The sequence below is a fragment of the Setaria italica genome, chromosome V (genome assembly GCF_000263155.2).
Source record: "Setaria italica strain Yugu1 chromosome V, Setaria_italica_v2.0, whole genome shotgun sequence".
Lineage (NCBI taxonomy): Eukaryota > Viridiplantae > Streptophyta > Magnoliopsida > Poales > Poaceae > Setaria > Setaria italica.
This window is the reverse complement of record NC_028454.1, coordinates 12415118-12438210: the sequence shown is the minus strand read 5'-3', so window position 1 is coordinate 12438210 and position 23093 is coordinate 12415118. Positions and strand designations below refer to the sequence as shown.

General features: G+C 47.4%; 2 protein-coding genes across 2 annotated transcripts in view; one reads left to right on the top strand and one right to left on the bottom strand.

The window, feature by feature from the left end:
• LOC101771655 (phosphoribosylaminoimidazole carboxylase, chloroplastic) overlaps positions 1-11067 on the bottom strand; it is an 11514-nt gene extending 447 nt beyond the window's left edge. The window contains exons 1-16 of the mRNA XM_012846556.2: positions 10725-11067; positions 10419-10634; positions 10212-10323; positions 9819-9881; positions 9601-9739; positions 9355-9410; positions 8797-8870; positions 8539-8686; positions 8278-8451; positions 8010-8097; positions 7792-7905; positions 1880-1977; positions 1664-1781; positions 1202-1296; positions 438-544; positions 1-208 (exon numbers count right to left, since the gene is read on the bottom strand). Coding sequence (XP_012702010.1) covers positions 118-208; positions 438-544; positions 1202-1296; positions 1664-1781; positions 1880-1977; positions 7792-7905; positions 8010-8097; positions 8278-8451; positions 8539-8686; positions 8797-8870; positions 9355-9410; positions 9601-9739; positions 9819-9881; positions 10212-10323; positions 10419-10634; positions 10725-10903 — 1872 coding nt within the window. The 5' untranslated portion in view covers positions 10904-11067 and the 3' untranslated portion in view covers positions 1-117. The remainder of the gene's footprint in view (positions 209-437; positions 545-1201; positions 1297-1663; positions 1782-1879; positions 1978-7791; positions 7906-8009; positions 8098-8277; positions 8452-8538; positions 8687-8796; positions 8871-9354; positions 9411-9600; positions 9740-9818; positions 9882-10211; positions 10324-10418; positions 10635-10724) is intronic.
• Positions 11068-21867: 10800 nt separating this feature from the next.
• Positions 21868-22869, top strand: LOC101775006. The gene has a single exon (XM_004968487.3). The coding sequence runs from the start codon at positions 22020-22022 to the stop codon at positions 22599-22601; it is 582 nt and encodes a 193-aa protein (XP_004968544.1). The 5' UTR covers positions 21868-22019; the 3' UTR covers positions 22602-22869.
• The last annotated feature ends 224 nt before the right edge of the window (positions 22870-23093 follow it).

Genomic DNA, 23093 nt, shown 5'->3' with positions numbered 1-23093 from the left:
TGCAGGGCAGACTTCAGGATTTTTATTATCTCCCCCAACTTGGACTAGATTGCACCCCCATCAAAATTGGATGTGAAAGAATGCCACCGGAAACAGAACTGCTGGTCCTCAAGCCTTTCACTTCAGATATTCCTCCCAACCTATGTTCTCAAGCCTTTCTGCTTTCTCCAAGACCATGTCCCTCAGATCGTCCTGGTATTTAATTGCCCTGAAAGAAATATGATGTTAGAATGGTATAGTGTATCAGCATCAAAACTTACTAGAGAAATGAGTGCTACTCCCACACAACAGGTAAGATTTGAAGAATTAATGTATGCAAGGCCGACCCAACACAGGCTCGCGATGCAAATTCCAATCAGGGCAGATATTACTTGCACTGGCACCATTCAGAACTACAAATTTTGCATGCAAAAAACAATACTAGCAAAGAACCATACCTGTCGTAAAGCTCAGGATCCCTTGACGCCAGCATCCTAACTGCCAGCAGACCTGCATTTTCAGCATTCCCAATAGCAACAGTCGCAACAGGAATACCTTTTGGCATCTGTGGAAGTGGAAAGAATATCAACAATCAACTTCGTCCATAATAAATTAGTGGTGAAAAATAAAGGACAACCATGTACAAAGATGGTGACAAAACCAATCATTCTATAGAACTAAATAATTAATAGTAAATTAACTAAAAGTTGTGATTCATTGATCTGGGAGCTCTGGTATGCTGTTATTAGCAAAACATGCGAACACCCTTAGGTGGTTATCATTCAAGTAGCGATGAATGTCATTTGCGCTAGTGAGGCCCTGGTGAGCACCTAACTGCACAGTGTCAAACATCACTCGCTAAACACTGCTATAAAAGTAAATGGTGCTATTCAATGAAGTCTACAAAAGAAAGTATCAGGCTTGAAAACTTTAATGCCTATCATCGTGAGGTCCAACTAGACAGGCATGTTTAAGAATGCAACAGCCAACATTCTATGCTAGCATCGAAACACAAAATTTGGGGCGGTGTTGTGAAATGAGAAATGAGAAACTAAAACCCCCAATGATCTGCTCTTAAAGGGAAAAAATCAGACAATAAGAAATGCAAACAAAAAGAATCTGAACGTATAAGAGTGCGCGCTGAAAAACAGCTACATTATCAAATCTCTATGGCATTTACTTCAATTTGAATCTTAAATGAAAGAACTGTTAACACACTAACTTGCACAATAGATAGGAGGGAATCAAGTCCAAGAAGTGACTGAGTCTTGATGGGTACTCCGATTACTGGAAGAGAAGTCAATGAAGCTACCATCCCTGCAACAACACAGTTGACGTTATCTGATTTATAATGACAAACCGTGTTTTATGCTATGGAGGTCAACAGTTTAATGTTGAACCCATTTCATCTAGAAATACTACCCTGTTTCAGACTCTCCAACACACAACATAACTGATAATTGGTGGAATATAAAATAATGAGTGCTCCAACTCTATACCACCCTTCCACCTTACTTAGTTGTAAGAAAATGCAGCAGAATACTGAACAATTAAAATATTGCTTATAGCTAAATTGCCACAATAAGAAAAAGAAGTATACCAGCACACACAGGATTTGATCTCGAAAGTTAAAATAAAATATCATAGTGAATTCATGGGAGTGTTTTTGTCAACTGATACTTGCCTGGTAAGTGAGCTGCTCCGCCTGCGCCAGCAATTATGACCTCCACACCCCTATCCTTCGCAGACTTGGCAAAATCATACATCCGCTCTGGTGTACGATGTGCTGAAACAATCGTAGTCTGCAATATTCAGATATCCATCATATTACATTTTCACCAAACTTGACTATGTATGCAAGCATGTTATCTTGGAAAGAGAGTAGTTTCAGAAATCAAACCTCAACGGGTATGTTAAATTTTTTTAATATCTTCTCAGCATCTTTCATTACATCAAGATCAGAATCAGACCCCATTATTATAGAAACACGAGGGCTAGCTGCAAAAATAAGGTTACATTGTTTCAACACTCCTTCAATCAACTGGAATGAAAATGTGAAGGATTGTTTCAAAACAAAGTATTAGGCAATGTATAGCCGTGTATAGCTGTAGTTGATTGTATTTCTTGTATACCAAGCCATATTAAAGGCCACCCCCTCGTTAGGGTGGGTGGTATTTCCCCATATTCTATCTCACTATATGGTATCACGAGATCGGGATCAATCTGTCTTGGGACTTTCCTTCCGCTCCTCTCCACCTCTAACCCTAGGCGGCGCCTCTCCCCTGTGCAGCGGCCACCTCCTGTGCGCCGGCGCCCCTCTCCCTCCCCTGTGCTGCTTCCATGGCCCAAGATTCCTCTGCTGAGTCCTCCATGTAGGGCGGCCTCCTACCCACCGGCGACCCGCACTGGCACCCTGCCGGCCTCTAGCGCCGTCACCACGCCCGCCACAAGCGCCGGCCCTGAGCCTGTGCTTGGCTCTGGCTCCTTCCCTAGCGCGGGCGATGGCACGGCGCCAGGCAACGGCGGCGGCCCCTTCCTCTACCCGACGCCGTCGGCCGTCGTCCACCCCTACGCCACCATCTCCGTCAAGTCCCACGTCCCCATGACGCTAACGATGAAGTCCTTCAACTACTCCAAGTGGGCTTCCTTCTTCAAGTCCATGTGCGGCAAGTTCGGCCTCAAGTCGCACATCGACAGCACCGTGGCGCCACGCCCTGACGACCCTGATTGGGATCAAGCGGACTGTTGCGTCCGCTCCTAGATTTTCGGCTCCGTCGACGACTCTCTCTATCTCACCATGGAGGATGACGAGCAGACCACCCGGGCTCTCTGGCTCTCCGTTGAAGGTCTCTTCCGCGCTAACAAGCAATCCCGGGCGATCTTCCTCAGCCACGACTTCCACTCCATGACCCAGGGGGACTCCTCCATCTCGGAGTACTGCCAGCGCATGAAGAACCTCGTTGACGCTCTCCATGACATTGGTCACCCCGTCCAGGACTCCTAGCTGGTCCCGAACCTCCTCCGCGGCCTCAACCTGCGCTACTCCAACACCGCCGACGACATCGCCAACTCCACCACCGGCTTCCCGACCTTCGCCTAAGCCCGCGACATGCTCGCCATGAAGGAGCTTCGCCTCGCCAACGAGGAGAAGGTCTCCAACACCACCGCCCTTCTTGCCAGGACCGGTTCATCGTCTTCGTCCTCCGGCTGCACGAGCGGGTGCCGCCCGGCCTCTGGTCCTGTCCAGACCGGCGGTGGCGGCTTCCAGCAGAAGAAGGGCGGCAGCAGCGGCAGCAAGAAGTGGTGGCAGCAGAAGAAGGGCGGCAGCGGTTACCAAACGCCCGCCGGCGGTGGCCCCTCGCGCCCCACCGGCCCATGGTTCTGCTTCAGCCTAGGGGCTAGCCCCTATGGCAATCCGGGCCACCAGCAGGCCAGCGGTTAGTACCCGACGAGCGGCGGTGGGGGCTGGCGTGCCTCTGCCCATGGCCTCCTCGGACCACCTCCTCAGGCTCACACGACGTTACGCTCCCCTCCAGGCGTCCCCTCTGGCTCCAACATGGGACCAGGCCAGGCTGCTTGCTACCCTCAACCAGATGGTGCTGCAAAACAGTGGCTGGGTGGTTGACTCCTATGCTTCCGACCACATGGCGTCCTCGGATGGTATTCTCCTTTCCCGCCTCCCCCCCTCCCTCCTCATTCCTCCATCATAGTCGGCAATGGTCAAACCCTACCCATCACGTGTCGTGGCAACTCCACCCTTACCACCCCCACCTCCCACTTTCACCTTAACAATGTTCTTATTGTTCCATCCTTAATCCGTAACCTGATTTCTGTTCGTCAGTTTACTAGGGACAATAACTTCACTATCGAGTTTGACGCTTTTGGTTTTTCTATCAAGAATTTTCCGACCAGACGTGTGATTCTTCGCTGCAATAGTGCCGACGACCTTTACACCATACCTTCAGCCGCCATCACCACAGCACCCCATGCCGGCCTCGCCATCTCCTCCAACTTGTGGCATCTTCGTCTTGGTCATCCTGGTCCCGCTACCATCGACACACTTAGACAAAATTCCTCCATTATTTGTAATAAAGGGACTCATACTTTGTGCCATTCGTGTCAGTTAGGCAAACATGTGCGGTTACCTTTTTCCCATTCTAGCTCCCGCAGTTCTACACCTTTTGAGCTAGTGCATTGCGATGTTTGGACTTCTCCTATAGGTAGCATATCTGGTTATTGCTACTACCTCGTCATTCTGGATGATTAATCGCACTTCTGTTGGACTTTTCCCCTAGCTCACAAGTCCGAAGTCGCCACGCATATTACCACCTTCTTTGTCTATGCCCACACGCAGTTCAGCCTACTCGTTAAGAGCATCCAAGCCGACAACGGGACCGAGTTTGTCAACAAGACTCTCACATCTTTCTTGACTTCTCAGGGTATTCACCTGCGCCTCTCGTGCCAATACACGTCTCCACAGAATGGGAAAGCTGAACGTGTCCTCCGCACCCTAAATAATGTAACTCGCACCTTGCTGATTCACTCCTACATGGCCACCACCTATTGGGCCGAAGCCCTAGCCACCGCCACATATTTGCTCAATAGGCACCGAGCAAGCAGATTCAGAATGACATTCCCTTTCGCCTCCTCCATGCACAGCCTCCCTCCCCCGACTAATCCCACCAGCGCATCTTTGGGTGTTTATGCTATCCCAACCTTTCTGCCACGGCATGTCACAAGCTTGCTCCTCGCTCCACCGCCTGTGTTTTCCTTGGCCATCCGTCCTCTCACAAGGGGTATCGCTGCCTCGACCTGACCACTCGCCACATCATCATCTCCCGGCATGTTCTTTGAAGAGTCATCTTTTCCTTTCTCCTCCCACCCCACTCCCCCGTCTCAGCTAGATCTTCTCTTGTCGAGCCCCTCCGGTCTTCCTACTGCTGCCTCGATCGCTCCGTCGCCGGACGTTTAGGCAGCCGCGGCCCTCACCCGCTATTTTGCAGGAGATCACCGACAACGACCCCGCCATCTTAGTCCGCAGCCCGGTTGTGCGCCCCCCGCCCCGGACCGCCCCGCCCCAGCTCAGACCAGGCGGGTCTGTTGCCGAGTTGAGCAGCTCAGCACCGGCCGGCGTCACCACCTCCCGCGGCGGGCCAGCTCCCTCCGCTGGGGTGCACCAGCGGGTGCTTCCTCCCCTACGACGCGACTTTCACCTCATCTACAGTCGTCAGCCTCCTCAGTCGGCTCCTGCTCTTGCGCCTGTGCCTGCGCAGGCTCCTGCACCTGTTCCTGCGCCGACCCCACCAGCTCCTGTGCCTATGCCTATGCAAGCCCTGCACTAGCTCCTGTGCTGCACCGCCCTGTCACTCGCTCAGCTACCGGGGCCATCCATCAGGTGCAGTACAGGAACCTCACGGCCACAACTTCTTCGACATCGCCCTCGCCCATTCCGGCGAACTACCGCAGCGGTTTGGCCGATCCTAACTGGCGTGCAGCCATGACTGATGAGTTACAGGCGCTACTCGACAACAACACCTGGTGCCTCGTCCCGTGACCCCCTGGCGCCAATATTGTGACGGACAAGTGGATCTTCAAACACAAGTTCCACTCCGATGGGTCTCTTGCTCGTCACAAGGCGCGCTGGGTGGTCCGCGGCTTCTCCTAGCGACACGGCATCGACTACGACGAGACGTTCAGCCCAGTTGTCAAACCGGCGACGATACAGACCGTCCTCAGCATCGCCAATTCCCGTGTCTAGGCGATTCACCAGTTGGACGTGAAGAACGCATTTCTTCACGGCCATCTCGAGGAGACCGTCTACTGCCAGCAGCCTCCCAGCTTCGTCGACCCTGCCGCCCTTGACCATGTCTGTTTGTTACAGAAATCATTGTATGGCCTAAAGCAGGCTCCCCGAGCTTGGTACCAGCGGTTTGCCTCCTTCATCAGACAACTCGGATTCATCGCCTCCACCTCGGACACCTCCCTCCTTGTTGACACCTCCCTCTTTGTTTACAATGAGGGAGCGAGCCTCGCCTACCTGCTGCTCTACGTCGACAACATTGTCCTCACCGCTCCTCGCATTCCTCCAGCACATCATGGCTCGTCTTCACTTTGAGTTCACCATGACGGACCTCGGCGATCTTCACCACTTCCTCGGCATCTCCGTCACGCACTCCCCCGACGGACTGTTCCTGTCCCAACGAAAGTACGCCCTGGACCTTCTCCAACGCGCCGGCATGGCTGAGTGTCACTCTACGGCAACTCCTGTTGACACTCAGGCCAAGCTCTTGGCAACCGATGGTGTCAAGCTCAAGGATGGCTCTGAGTATAGGAGTCTTGCAGGGGCCCTCCAGTACCTCACCCTGACTCGACCTGACCTAGCGTATGCGGTCCAGCAGGTGTGCCTCTTCATGCATGATCCCCGCGAGCCTCACCTCTCACTGATCAAACGCATGCTGCGCTACGTGACGGGCACTCTTTCCTCCGAGCTCCACATCAGCACCGGCCCTGTCCAGTCCCTGACTGCCTACTCCGATGCGGACTGGGCTGGTTGCCCGGACTCTCGACGCTCCACCTTCGGCTTCTGCATCTATCTTGGGGTCAACCTGGTGTCTTGGTCCTCCAAGCACCAGAGCACAGTGTCCCGGTCCAGTGTTGAGGCTGAATACCGGGTTGTGGCTCACGCTGTTGCAGAGTGTTGTTGGCTTCAACAGTTTCTTCAGGAGCTCCACGTTCCCCTTGCTTCGGCCACCGTTGTCTACTGTGATAATGTGAGTGCTGTCTACATGACAGCCAATCCGGTTCATCATCGACACACGAAGCATATTGAGATTGACATCCACTTCATCCGCGAGAAGGTCGCCTGGGACAGGTCCAAGTCCTTCATGTTCCAACGTCCCATCATAACGAAAGGCCTACCGGTTCATCTGTTCACCGACTTTAGGTCCAGTCTTTGCGTCCGGGAACCTCCCGCTGCGACTGAGGGCGGGTATTAGGCAATGTATAGCCGTGTATAGCTATTTTATAGCTTTCCATGTATACTTGATTGTATTCCTTGTATACCAAGCCATATTGACTATATATTAAAGGTCAACCCCCCCCCCCCCTCGTTAGGGTGTGTGGTGTTTCCCCATATTCTATCTCTCTACACAAAGGAATGTGGAAATGGCATAAGAAAGCATGAAAAATTCACAACGACAAGTGCAAACAGCACAAAAATTACAGGGTGTCAGATCAAACAATAACAGCAAGCTTCATGAAGGTTTGCTACGCACATGCGCATTAATTCAAATGAGTTCTTTGGATCATGGGCATACTAAGATCGCCTACCCAAGCACTGCGACCATGCTGACTAACAAAGGCTGCACCACAATTGAAGGGATAGAGGACTAGAGGAGCAACTCCTGGGAACATTGATATTGCCTAATGAAAGCGGTGTGGATCAGAGCCCATCCATGCACGACTTGACCTTTAAGGTCAATTCCTTACATGCCATTGCTATCTCAGTGGTACGCATGTCACTGACAGTGCCAAATGAGGGGTTAGGGGAAACTGAAACGTCAGCAAAGGGATTTACCCATAAGAAACCTATCTCTAGAATTAAGGTAATAACAAATCAATCTGATCAAATATAATCTCTAACGTAACAAACCCACCCGGCGCCTGGCACAAACAGTGATGTGGTACAACTTAGGTAAACAGTATCTCGTGTGAACAGTGGGCCAGCAGTTGGGAGGTTTGGTGCTGATTCTTCCTACATCACATGGGCCCTAATGGGCAGGACATGATATTTGTTAATAGTGAATACAATACCTTTCTTGGGGTCATATGTGTCGCTTTGCAGCAACTTGTCCAGGCGTGATTTTACACTCATCTTAGAAGGCCCCACAATTGTAATATGACCCATCTTTCTTTGCTTTCGCATCTCTGAAAGAATAAATTTCTAAACATCACTTTCGGACATGGGAAAGAAGCATGTAGACTTGTAAACTGTGTAAAGTATCAACAGACAGTGTGTGGATTGAACTAACCTGGTTTTGCATACCAATGAACTGATGCACCTGGAATATTTAATGCCCTACCAATTAGCTGATGAGCCAATAAGAATCCTGCTTCACCCTACAGTACAACCAAAGTCATCAAACATATTAAAAGATTACTAGATTACTTAATTACTACAATAATTACAATAAGAACATGGAGACCTGCCAAGGCAGCCCAATGGTAACCTAATTAATGTTAAATATAGTCCAAAATGTGATGATAAGTGAACACAAAAGAATATGGAATCATATCTACCTCATCCACTCCCAGAATGTTGTACATTATTGCAGCAGGTGTTTTCATCGATGGATCGCCAAGGGGAATTCCAAGAATGGCACGTAAGTGCTGCTCGTATTGTGAGGTGTAACATGACTCAATTGTTTGATGCCCACTGTTGTGAGGCCTAGGGGCAACCTCGTTCAATAAAATCTAGTGAATGTCAACATGAGGAGAATAATGTCAATATTACTCCAGGAGGATTAAATTATAAAATAAAAGGTAGGTGATCCGACAAACCTGATCATTTTCTGTTAAAAATAACTCTACAGCAAAAACACCAGCTCCTTCTAATGATTTGATAGCTTTTTCAGCCACACCAGTAGCTGACTTCTTTATTTTGTCAGATACATCAGCAGGAGCTTCGACAACATGACAGATGTTATCCCTGTAATTTCAAACGTGTTGTATTTTGAAAATTTCCAAAGGACAGCAAACTGCAAAGAAAAGGAAGCAAGGAAACATGGAGAATTATCATTACAAAAAAGAACGTCTTACTCGTGTATGGTTTCAACAACAGGATAGCAGACTGTAGAACCGTCTCTGCTCCTTGCCACAATTACAGAGAGCTCCTAAACGAAAGGACAACAAATCCAATAAACGATAATTAGCATAAGTACCTTATGGTGCTGAAAAAACAACAAGGTTGTGATTACACCAGTCATTCTTATACTAAGATGACATCCTTTAACACATTTTATTTTTTAAAAAAGAAAAAATATATCATCCAGCTAACTTGCAGAACACATCCTATATTCATGTCATCAGTATGGTACTGTGAGGACAAGGACCAAGAATAATGCACATATGCGGGAACCACAGTGGTGGTACCAGGGAGTTAGCATGGCTTGAAAAATAGCTATGAGGATTTTTTTTTCAATACAAAAACAGGGCCAAATAATAAGAGGTTCAATTTTACAGAACATACAGATGAGTTGCATCATTAAGATCAAGCAGGATAAAATAATCAAAATAGCTGCAGGATATGATCAAAATATTGACAACCTAAAGAGTTTCAATTTTCTACTTAACCAAATAAAACTGAATTCAACTAACCTTTATGAAAGGAGCCCACCGTTCAACATACAAGCCACGCTCAAACCCACCCAACGCTGCAAAAAGTAAGGATGCCAAGAAACATTAAATATAAAAGCATGGACCTCGGAATGATGGCTAACAAAATAGCCAGCAATAGCATCCTATTAAGCTAATTTTCAAAACTAGTAAACAGTTTAATCCGAATAAGCAGTGCAGTTTTAAGAATCCAAAGAAGAAACCAAAATAAAATACTTGTCTACTTACAAGCAACAACAGAAGATAGCTCCTCTTTGTTTTGGGCAACAGCATTGCCTCGACCATCATATGCTAACCTCTTGCTTTTTACCATTAGAGGATAGCCAAACCTTTCCCCTGCTTCCTCTATACTGTGTAAAGTATCTACCTGCAAATCAAAACTATGAAATTATCTAGTGACAGTCGAAACTCCAATAATATCAACTGGTTAGGAGTTTGTGCATTACTTCCATGAAGTCAGGCAAAGGGATCCCAAATTTTGAGAAATGATTTTTCTGCCTGTATTTGTCCTGCAATTGAGTGTCAATGCACAAGAACTATCAGTAAATCAAACTGCATGTTCAGATAAATGAAGTTGTTGAAAAGGATATTCCAGGAGAAATAATCTACTAAACAAGAACTGAACTTACAACTAAACAAAGTATACAACTGATTCTGCAGGATCAAGAGATTGAACCATAGATAATTTGCAAGAGAAGCATAGCAAAAATCAGTTGAATGTGCAGCTGCAATTAGATCTTTCATCCCCGGTGAGCTAGATGCAGCACTTCATGAATTTGCGTTTAAATTTCAAAGCAGTAAAAATGAACAGATGGTTGGCACAAGCAGGAAAAGTTTGCCTGAATAATCATTATCGTGGAGGCTTTAGGCTCGCAGTCGACACCCTGTTTTTCCAGCTTCTCAAGGGTGACAGCATCAACATGTTCAATCTCCACTGTTAGGACCCCACACCTATCAGAATTAAAAAGGATGAAATCACACCAGACCACCAACATTGCATAGATACGACCTCCAAACAAGCGCGATAGGATTGCAAATTCACCTACCTCTTCGCAAACTCCCGGACCGTGTCACCGTCGTTGAAGCTCCCCACGACGTGCTCGTGGCAAACAGAGCTGGCCGGGCAGTCCTGAAGGGGGTCCAGGATGACAATCTTAATCCCCATCTGGCTCGCGGCCTGGCAGAGCATCTTCCCCAGCTGGCCGCCGCCCAGCACCCCGACGACCGTGTTGGAGACGCCGTGCACCGGCGGGCCGCCCTGCCTGGAACACAACACAAGCATCAGCATCACACACCCCGCTAGGCATCGCCAATCGGCGCGAATTGGTGCGATACGGAGAGACTCCACTCACCCTTGCGGCAGGGGCGCGGCGGCCTGCATGGAGGCTCGGGCCCGCAGCGAGAGCGGCGGCGCGGAGGCGGAGCCCCGGGGCTTCCAGGACGCGCGGCGCGGGCGGGCGCCCGCGGAGGGGAGGGAGGAGGAGGAGGCGGTGGAGACAGGGGACGGCGCGCTGAGGAGCCTGGCGTGCATGCTCCCTGGCGGAGGAGGGGTCGGTGGATAGGGTTCAAGCAGGGGGTTTAGTAGGGGGGCAGGTTCGGGCCTCGGGGGCGAGAGGTTAGGGACGGTCGGTCGCGGGCGCGGTGGCGGCGGCGCGGAAAGCGATAGGCTGCTTTTATCTCCGGTAACGCCATGGGCATCCGCTTTTCCGCGTTCGCCCTATACGGCTGGATTCCGCCTTGCAAGTTGCAACGCAGAATCTTTGTGCCTGAATTTCAACAAAAAGAAAGGCTGTTCTTGATAAATTTCCGGATCTTTATTCAAAAGATAAATTTCTGGATGATTCTGTTTCAAGATAGAGCCTTCTAACTTTTTTTTTTATAAAATAAAATACTCCCTCCGTTTATTTCTATAGGACGTGACGTGACATAGCACGATCTCCCAAATTACACTTTGACCGTTAATTTATCTTATAATATATTGATTATGGTTATAGATTTATAATATTGGAAAGTACACTTGATTACAAATTCAACCATTCCAAGTTTACATCATAAATAAAAATTTGTTGGTCAAAGATACCTTATACATATAAACGGAGAGAGTATACAATGAGGCTTCCGTGCAGACTTTTTTATTTTAGCCCTTTTCGTGAAAAATTTTCACAAATATGTTCCTGACGGAACTAATTCAAAAAATGGACCCATAGCTTGGCGTCAGGGTGGCTGGCACCAAGCTAACACGTCTTGGCGCTAGCCTCCATAGCGCAAGGTCCAGCCGTCATGACTGACGGGGCATCTGACGTGGTGGAGGCTTACACTAGGCTGGCTGGCACCAAGCTTCGAACATAAAGGCTGCGTCCCTTCTTCCTGCCCGACCCTTCTTCCTCCTATTTCTTCTCCCTCTCGGATTTTTTCTCTCCCCACTTCGTCCTATACTACGAATCGGCATATTTGATCTAAGAAACTTTGATTTGGTCCGTGGATCTTAAAGAGCAAGGTATCCTTTCTTCCTAATAGCTTTTTTCACATCGATTTGCTATATATTAGTTGGATTTTTGAACTTAGGGTTTAATTCAACCGTAGGATGCCGAGGTGTGGAAAAGCTAGGAAACTAAGGTAACCTCAACGTACGTAGTTATGTTATGTGTTCATTGTTGTGGATCAAATGGAAAACCCTAATTGTAGGTTTATTGTTAAGTGCTTTCGGTTCTTACAATAAAATAAATTAAATTGTAGTTATGGCACCAAGCTGACCGGAAATGCCTTCGACCCATTGCCTCTGCCTAGTTGTGTTCCATTGCCTATGTGCTTTTGCGTCGATCCTTACAACGTAGCCAAGTTCGATGAACATGACATGTATAGGCAGAGGTATTGGATGTGTTCCAACTTTAAGTTTGAGCCTACACTTCGTCAGCGCTGCATTAACAAGTTGGTAAGGAATTCTTGTTGTGTTATAATTATTTTCCATGTTTTTTCTAACAATTGCATTTGTTGCAGACCCCTCCACCGCTCTGTGATTTTGAGCAGTGGATCGACACTGAGATCAATCCTGAAGACAAGGAGGAGACGGAGGATATGTTGCGCTAGGATGCATAGAGGAAGGAGATGATGGAGAAGAGCCTCAGAGAGTAGGCTGCAGAAAAGGAGCACAAGGAAGAGGAGGAAAGGAGGTGTGTTGCTGCGGAAAGGGAAGACAGAGAGAGAAAGTTTGAGCGTGCGCGCTGAGCGAAAGCAGCGATTAAGGAGAATCCCGATGCCTTGAGGACGGGAAAGTGGGCTCGCTGCACTCAAGTAGTCTTCATTAGTTTCTAGTTCTATAGTTTATTTATCAACAATATTGTCTACTGTGGGACTTTTCATTATGTTGTCATGTAATGCACGTTAAATATGGGCATGCAAGTGGTAGACGACGTATGTTTATTTTGCGACGTAATGCACTTTAAAGTTGTACTCTTTAGTGAAATTTTCGCAAAAAATGAAAAAGGTACTTTTTCGTGAAATTTCGGCAGAATTTCTCCTATTTTTTGATGCAACCCATACATAATTATGAGATGAATACTTAACCTAGATACAAACATACAAGCATATGCCACATTCATAATAAAAATCCACAATAGTTCACAACAAAAGTCCATATACACAATAGTTCACAACGAGAAAGTCCAGAATAGTTAACAATGAACGTCCGTTCATAATGAACATCCACAAAGTTCATAATCAAAGTCCCCAATAGTTCATACACACAATAGTCAAACATGAAAGTCCATATACACAATAGTCCATAATAAAAGTCCACAAAGTCCATGAAAGTTCCAAACAATCGATAATGAAAGTCCATAAAAACTATAATGAAAGTCCATAATAATACAGTAGCATCTACCATAAAGTTCATAATAGTACACTAGCATCTACCACAAAGTTCAGAATAGTACCATCACCGCCTCCTAGTCTTACTCTTACCCTTGTGACCAAGAGCGTTGATGCCTAGAGTGTAAGGAGAACGTGGGCGACGTAGTCTAGTGCCTACAACCTGTGTAGGCTGAGTCAAGGGAGCGTCCTAGAGCTAAGACGGGTCAAGCTCCTCGGACCTCTAGTCCCCGTTGTCGTCATCGTCGTCGTCCTCATCCTCGGACGCAATTGCTCTGGACCCTGACGGGCCTTGTCTAGACGAACCAACGTCTCCTCCGCGTGGGGATGGAACGTGCACGTCTAGCATCATGGCTGTCCTGCAACCACAACGAGCAGTCGCACGATGAAGCCGACTTGACAGTCGTTGTTGTGCAAAAACTAGTTAAATGAAAGAATGTAACGTATTAACAAAGTATTTGAAAGAATATTTTGAATTTTACGTCTAGAAAACTTCACATCTCGTGGTCCGTAACTCTAGGACGGAAATGCTCAATGTCTCTAATCGAGTTTTGGAGGGTACAGCCCTGCAACAGATTTCCAAAATGATTAAGTCACTATGTCACTAAATAACTAAATGATCAAGTCACTAATTTACTAAGTCATTAAACCACTAAATGATTAAGTCACTAACCCATTAAGTCACTAACTCACTAAGTCACTAAACCACTAAATGATTAAGTCACTAACTTACTAACTCACTAAGTCACTAACTCATTAAGTCACTAAGCCACTAAATGATGAAGTCACTAAGTCACTAAGCTACTAAATGATGAAGTCACTAAACCACTAAATGATTAAGTCACTAACTTACTAACTCACTAAGTCACTAACTCACTAAGTCACTAAATGATTAAGTCACTAAGCCACTAAACTACTAAATCAATAAATGATGACTGGCACTAAGTCACTAACTAACTAACTCACTTAATCACTAAGTAACTTAACATAGAAAAGTAAGGCAATTGACTTACCATCCTATCCAGGATTGGTCCTGTCTCTACCTGCCTTCCTGCACGAGTACTTTGGTCGTACACCGTGTCTTCATCGTCAGACGACTGGATGTCGGCGTAGTCATATTGTGTCCATTGTACCCTCAGCCTGCTACACGTCGACCTTGGTACCAAGTCTGGTATCGCCTATACTCACTGTTTGTGTGCGGCTCGTTGTTCTCGTCCACATTGTCGGGGAACTAATCCCATTGCTCAATGTAAGCTTGGTGGAACTCGTGCCACTCAGAAACCTTTCTCTTCTTCTTACGATCCACCCTGCACGTCACATTAGATGTTATGAGTTGCCAAACTTTACTTAATGGTAATGGACCATCACAAGATAATTGAAATAGCAAAGCACCTACTTATGTAACTCCACTCTAGTCGAGATCGCAGGAGTTGGCCAAATCTGCCTTATCCCAAACTGACGTGCTACTCGATTAGGCATGTGGAACTCGACAGCATAGAAACATACCAAAGCGCACTTCATCCTGTATAAATCGTCGTCGCTCGCACACATGACGCTCACAGCAAAAGCAAGTGCCCCCTCTCCTTCGTACGGCTGCCAATCTACCTGCAACATGTCGAAACAAGATGTTAGCTGTTATACTAAAACAATAGAAAGCATCATTAGAAATAAAATTTACTTACACTATAAGTTGTGAGCGTGTCTAGCTCGTTAATGTAATCTAGGTACGCTCGCTCCAACCTCATGTGGCCAACCTTAACCTGGTCCCAAAGGTACGCCCACGTCGGCTGCCGTCTCGGTGGCTAACCTGGGAACCACGCTCGACGACCCATAACCTCGGGATGAGCAACTAGTAACGGGCCCACATCCACAACCGCAATAGGTACACACGCACCCACCAACTGACGCTGAGGTCGAAGTCCAACGGCACGCCTTGCACAGCTGCCGGTAAAGGAAACACAACACAGTTGAGCCCCAACTGTATTGACCCGCCTGTTGCCAGTCAGTGAGGCAATGGATCCACATTCAAGACGCAGTGTCACCCATGGCGTCTGGGAAAAGAACGCAGGCAAACAGGTGCAGGATCCACGCCCTGCAGTAGTGCCCAACTGTCTCCTCATCCGCGTCCTGGGGGCAATGTCCGAAGTGTTCTCGTAGTCAGGAGATTAGTACTCCAGATGTGCGAGCCCCTTGATCCTCCACCTCACGACCAAGGAAGGCCGCTACTCGTGCTCTCCAACCCTCTGACACGCACGGCCCAGTCACTGCGTTGCCGCGAATCGACAAACCCAACATCTTCTGGCAGTCCTGTAGCGTCACTATCATCTCTCCAAAAGGTAGGTGAAAGCTGTGAGTCTCGGGCCGCCACCTACATTGTAGACAAATATTACTTGTCAAATAGGTAAGGACACAAAAAAAATGAACATGAACGGAGGCACTAGACGCAAGATAATACCTGTCAACCGACGCAGTTATAGCCGCTGAGTTAAACTTGGGCAACCCACGACGAACCTGAAACGAGATGACATCTAGGCCCGCCATCTCTAGTAAAGGAGTGTAGACGTTGTCGTACTGCAACGCCAAAAACCCATCGTGGGCTCTAGAGCGAAGGAGCGAAAGGACCTGCATGCAAACAAATAAAGTGTTCCGTTATTTGAGGAACAACACGTGTACGCTTACAAAAATTAGATCAACATGTGTAGATTATTACCTCCCCCCCCCCCCGTTATGAGACGTCCTCGGTGGGTCTGGTCGTACGCCTGGTCAAGTAGGTGGAATTGCGTCGTCCTAGAAAAAGTCAATGACATATAAAATCAGTAAACAATGAAACATAAAGTTAGAGATGTACAAGTAAATGACACAATTACAATCATAAATTAATACACACATAATTAATTGAATGAAGAAGATACATATGAAACAATCAAAAGAACCATTAGTCGCACCTCACTAATCTGCCAATGGCAAGTGCGTGAATTATGACCCAGTCTACCGCACTTGCCGCACTCGTTCTGCTCGGGGTCAGTAAGAAATGATGTTGCTCTACCATGCCTCGTTCTTCTGGATACCTGATCCATAGTCATCTTGTGCCTCGTCCTCTTCCTTGATCCACGCTTATTCCAACGGTAAGCTGGATCTGCAATGTATTTTAGCCCATTATATGAAGGCCACTCTCTAGGATCCCGAAAAGGCACGAAGCGAGGGCTCCATGTGCGCACAAGTGTGTCTACACTGAACTCATGAGGTATCATGCTCTCGATATCTTGCGATGCCTAGTTGCTGCCACCAAATGAGAACATACGAAGTGGTACTGCCTTGGCTTACGACAAGTGCACTTGAAATCTCGGAGGACTACCACATGTATCCTCGACTCTCGGATCTCGCCGTCGGACGTTGTCCCATCCCTATGCTCCACCTGATAAGTCCCTGTGGCGAGGTCAAAACATTGAACCTCATGTGTGGCAACCCTTTCATTTGCAATGCTTAGGTGTCTCTTTGGTTTTTCAGCCCATCTCTCCCCAGCACTCTGCAACGCTTCTGCTTAGGCGTGTCTTTCATTGAACCACGCAACAAGCCTGTAGAAGGTGAATTGAACGATTGCGTTCACAGGCATACCACGTATCCCCAATAGCAACTTATTGAATGACTCCGCCACGTTGCTGCACTGAAACTCGTACCTTCATCCACCGACGTCGTGAGATCTAGTCCACTTATCCAAATCCTTCATCAAACCTACGAGCCATTATCTACCTTCTGCATTTGTTGCGGACCTGACCTGCTCCAACTTGCGTTGAAAGTAATAGTCCTCAAGCTGACGAGCCGCAACCTGAAACAGCTCAAAATTATCCTTCACACCATCCTTCTGAAGTAGGTTCTCGGCAAGGTGCCGAGTACACCAACGATGATGCAAAGGTGCATACCCCTCTATCTGCTCTTGCACGGCATTAAGTATGCCCTGGTGCCTATCAGATATGACGCCAACCTCCCTTCCAGGCCCAACCACATGTATCCGGACTAGTCTCAAAAACCATCCCCAACTGTCATTATTCTCCCTCTCAACCAATGCAAATGCCAAAGGAACCAGCATGTTGTTCGCATCACAAGATATGGCTATAAGAAGTGTGCCCCTATATTTACCAATCAAAAATGTACCATCAATAGAGAAGACGTGACGACAATGCCTAAAGGCCTCGACACACTGAGTGAAGCACCAGAACGCACGCCCGAATATCTGCCCCCATCCTTCCAAGCATTTGGTTTTGGGATGTACTCATAATGCATGCCTGGATTCACCGCTTTGATTGCATTGAAAAGCACTAGCAGGTGCTCATACCCAGACTCCCAGTCCCCATATATCATCTGCCACGCTTGCTGCTTAGCCCTCCAAGCTTTACCATAAGTTATCACATAACCTCCATAAATCTCCGCAACAGTTCTGACAATTGTCCTAACTTTCATGTTGAGTTGTTCCTGCAATATTCCCATCATCCGTTTGACAATTAGGGTAGATGTCAACTGCCGATGTCTTACTGTAAGCTCAAGATCAGCACAATTGTGTGGATCGATAACTTTTGTGATCTTCCACTTCCCGGTGATATTTTGCTTCCTTGCACAAATCCTCCATGGGCACCATTTCTTGTCACACACAACTCTGTAACAACGTTGCGCATATGAATGCAAGATCTTGTAAGGTCTCTTCCGTATCACCGCAAACGCCTACAACCACCTCCTCAATTTTGGGGAGGTCCTTGAATACCCTACCCTCCTCAATCACCATACTAGGGCCGGCCTCAGGAGCTTCTAGGAGCTCATCATCACGTCTTTCTGCAAACGCCTGATCGGAATGGGTAAGATTGCTGAACTCATGAACTCTCGGATCACGGCGGCCGGGGAAGATATGCTTGAACATCTCAACATCACTCTCTGTCATCTCTCCAACAGGACGATCATCATTAGAATCAAGATCCACTCCCATCTCATATGCATCTTCATCATTCATAATTTCAACACTATTGGAGCCACGCAATCCATCTCCACATTGCACTTGCGCAGCAACTGGAGGCACATCCACATTTTCAGGAATTTCTGCTGCAACATAAGTAGAAATATGAGTAAAGAACAAATTGATGGAACGAAGGGGGTTAGCTCCCAACAAGAAAAACTGATAAGACACTTACTAGGATGATTCGATGTCAAAAGAATCTCATGAGGAGAATCTGTCACATCATCAACAGTCCGACAAACATCTCCAACTACCTCATTGGGGGTAGATTCAGCATCGGGAACCGTAGGTGCAACCTCTACATCCATAATAGGTCCGGGATGGGAGGGTCGAAGTGTGCCCGCTAACCCATTGGTCGGGAAAACCGACGAGGAATTGGATCAACTAACCCCCGACGAACAACCACTTCCATACTTGGGGAATGGCTGTTCATAACCGTTCTCACATATTTCTCCCGCTGGTCTGCACACCGAATTGGGACCATCTTCTTTTGAATGTTGAGAAGGGAACCTAGGTGAAGTACGCCCTTGACTGCGATGTCATGATCTCCATGACAATGTAGCTCCTCCCGAGCCCTTGCAACCAACTCACTAAATGAGGGCTTCTCATCGAATATCACAACCTCGCATTGCATGGCAACAAACTTAACACATCCATAGTTATCCCTTTCCATGGTGCCTCCATGATATATGCTCACCACGTTGTCCATCTAGTACATAAACATAACGACGCACCATTCATTTAGTCTATAATAAATGAAGCATTCTAAGTACAAGGTCTCTAGTATGAAATGAGATACTATCAATTCATTACTAACTACTAAATACTACTAACTAACTATGTCACCTAATATGTATATATAACTACTTAACTAAATATCGTAATAACTATATTACTATGTAACTAACTATATATCTAACTACATAAACAAAATTACATACAAAGAAAATTCTAACTATCTATTTCTCTATCTAACAATTCTATCTTCTTATCTAGTTATCTATCTATAAGCACATCCACCTAGCTAAATAGTGTCATGAGTATTCTGTATTCCTTCTATCATTGCAATTCATACACAAAACCTACCAAATTAAATTAGTTTTCATATCTAACAATTCTATCTACTTATCTAAACTGTACCTAACGATTCTATCTTCTTATCTAGGGTTTATCTATCTAACTAATCAATTCTATCTAACTATCAAGTTATCTATCTAACTATTTTATCTAACAATTCTACCTACCTATCTAAATTCTACCTAACTATTCTATCTTATTATCTATTTATCTATCTAACTAATCAATCTATCTAACTATTCTACTAACTACCTAACTATTCTACTAACTAACTATTCTTACCTAACTCACTGTAGGGGATGGCGCACACGGCATCCACCGGCGGCCAGGGGCGGGGGCGGGCGCCCAGGGACGGGGACGGGCACTCAGGGACGGGGGCGGGCGGCCAAACCTCCACCGGCGGCCTGCCCAGGAGTGCGGCGGCCGGCCCCAACAAACGGCGGCGAGGGGCGGCGCGCGTGGAGGGTGGCTGCGGCGATGGAGGAGCAAGATAGCAAGAAAAGTTGGAATGAAGAAGCAAGAAAAGAAATGGGTGGCGTTCCTGCGGTAGCAGGCTTGGCACCAGGCTGCTAAGCCTTGGCGCCAAGATCTATGGCTCCAAGGTTTCGCCACGTAAGCCGTCAGCAGCTTGCCATGTAAGATCTAGGGGTTGGACCTTGGCGTCATGGAGGCTGGCGCCAAGACATGTTAGCTTGGCGCCAAACTATGGGTCCATTTTTGAATTAGTTTTGCTAGGGGCGTATTTGTGAAAAAATTTCGCGAAAAGGGCTAAAATAAAAAAAGTCAGGGCTTCCGGGAGGTGATGTTTTTACAGTTGGAAAGAAATTTGCGGTGGGACACTTAAACTCCTGGTTAATCTATCTATGCTCTGCTTTATCTCGAATTAATTTTAAAAAAAACTGCATTAACTCTTCATCTCGTTTTGATTGATCTCGTTCATGGAATCAGATTATCAGAGAGAGTAGAGGCCATACGGGCGGGCCTCAAATAGCACCGGTCTCGGCCCAGCTAGGCTGCATGAGAATTCTGCTGCTGGTCCTCGGTGGCTCGGCCCGCCAGAGAATTCTCCCCAGGGCCTACGCTAAGACCCTACTTAACCAACAAGTAACCATCACAATTCACAAGTTGAGCTCGCAAATGATGATGCGCAGCAGCAATCAATCAGGTGAGAGGGACGAGGCGAGGCCACGAAGCTGCACAGTGAAAAGTGCAGTGACCCTTCCTGCCAAAAGAGAGGAAGAAAAGGCACGGGCGGCACATCCCGATCCCGGCAATGATCCCCAATCAAGGCCTCGCCCAAACTTCCCGTGAGCCTCCCTCCCTCGCCGTCTCTTTCGCGCAGGCAACGCAATGATGCGGCGCGGGGCACTTGCCGGCCGGCTTGCCGCCGAGTCACCCGCCGCAGAAGCTTGTGGATCTCGTTGCACGTACGGTGCCACGGCATATGGACGCAGCAGCAGCGCCCGTGATTGCCCGGGCTCCGCCCCGGAGATCTTTGCCTTTTTTTTTTCCTCCCGGACCCTGCGATTTTAACCGCACGTTCATGTGTCTGGTCATTTTGAGCCAAGCTACGATGTTTTAACAAGGGGGGACAAAAACGAAAGCAAATTTTGTTTGTGTGTAATTGGCCGCCTTTCTGCTTGAGCTCAGTTACAATGGCTTTGATTCTCTCTACTTTCAGTTTCTTTAGATGCTGGTTTTTATACTTCCAATTTGCGTAAACAAAATTGCGGTTACATTCAATTTGCAGAACGAACAAAGTAGCTTTATTGCTTTGTTACAATGCTTTCAAAGTACCAGTGGTACTTGCATGTCCTTTCTTATCCTTCTTACCAAAAAAATTAAATAGATTTACACATAATTAAAAGGGCATTATAGTAATTTTTCACTATTTTTGTTACTTGGTTCCACCAAATTGGTACTTCTTCGTACTTCTCTGTAGGTACTTCATGGTACTTACTTTGTTTCCACCATTCGATTTCATCGGATGGACGTCTCTCATTTTTTTTCAAGCACTCTAAAATTTCTCTTATTTTTCAGTTTGCTAAGTATATTCATGTCTTTCTGCTGTTCGTGATCCTGAAGAAGGCAAGAAGCAGGCAATCATTTGCATTCATTTTCAAGAGAGAAGATGTGTTGCGCAGTTGCAACTTGCACTTCGTTTTTCCTTTGCGATACAGTTAATCAATGTTTTTTCCCACGAATTCATCTCAGCAGGATTATATATTACTATTACTCACGGACTGGAAAAATCGAGCAACAAGAAACATTACCATCTGGCTCACGAGCGCACTGATGAGATGGGCATGAGATTGCGTACCATCTCGCCAGCCAATTCGATCCCAGCCGCAGATCCCGAGTGATCTAGGGCTTTCAGGCGTCCTCGTTCCCTCTCCTTCCCCTCGCCTTTTATTTCCAGATCGATCGTGTCACGAGCTAACGACGCATCTCCTCCACTAATCTATTGCTTTTTCTGCGCACGGCAGTGACATGACGTACTCATACTGCGTAGCCTCGGCTCGGCTGTATATAAAGATCGCTTCTGTACACTGCCATAATCCAAATTACGTTCGAGCAAAGCCAATACTGAACTGCTAATCATTGGCAACTTCTTCCTCGATCTGTACTGATACTTAGAGATCGTTAGCTACCACTTTCGATAAGAGTAATCTTTGATTTGGTGCGTGATCCAGATCGACCAATGGCGCCAAACGGAGACGCAGCGGTCGCGGCCGCACCGGCGCCGGCGCCCAAGGCGGCGCGGCGGCAGTCGAAGCCGAGGAGGATCTCGATGGAGGGGCTCCAGCGCGCCATGTCCGACCTGGCCCTGGAGCTGGCCAGGGACAGGAAAGCCGCCGACGCTGCCAGGGCCACGCCGCCGCCGCCGCCGCCGCAGCAGCAGCTGCCGGCGATCACGGAGCAGGTGGAGGACGCGCGGTGCGAGTGCTGCGGCATGCAGGAGGAGTGCACGCCCGAGTACGTGCGCCGCGTCCGGGAGCGCTACTGCGGGCGTTGGGTGTGCGGGCTGTGCGCGGCGGCCGTCAGCGGCGAGGCCGACAGCCGCCACGGTGGACGCACGGAGGAGGCGCTGGTGGCGCACATGGCCGTGTGCGGCCGCTTCAACCGCGTGGGGCGCGCCAACCCCGTGCTCATGCAGACGGAGGCCATGCGGGAGATCCTGAGGAAGAGGTCCAGGTCCAACAGCCCCAGGGACCACGGCCCGGGCGGCGCCCTCGCCAGGAGCTCCAGCTGCATCCCGGCCATTACCAGAGACTTCAACTGAGCTGCTGTTGCTGCTTCTTGGGGCGCATAAAAGCTTCAGCTTCATTAGCTAGCTCGGCATGGGTGATCACGGCTGGGCATGTATCTTTTGTAGCAGTATGTGTCGAGTGTCGACATGATAGTTAAGTTTGTAATTTGTAGCATTTTGTTGGATGTCGTCCAGTTTTTCATTAAGAGAGCAAATTTTTTTCTTGGTTGTGCTACGTTTTAGTTGTACTACGCACATGAATACTGACAAAAAGTTGTGAATATCCAATTTGTTCAGAGCATCATATATAGAGGCATATATTATTACTCGGGAAAATTAGTTCTGTAGTATTGGAAGATTGCGACTTTCGAAAAATAACATTGAAAGAGTTTGTCCCATAAACTACCACTGAAAGATTGAAACAGTAACTGAAATTAGCATTCTGTTAGATTTTGGCACAAAAGGTGTTAGTTGGGATAAAAATACCCCTGACCTTACGTTTCACCCGTAGTAGGACATAAACGA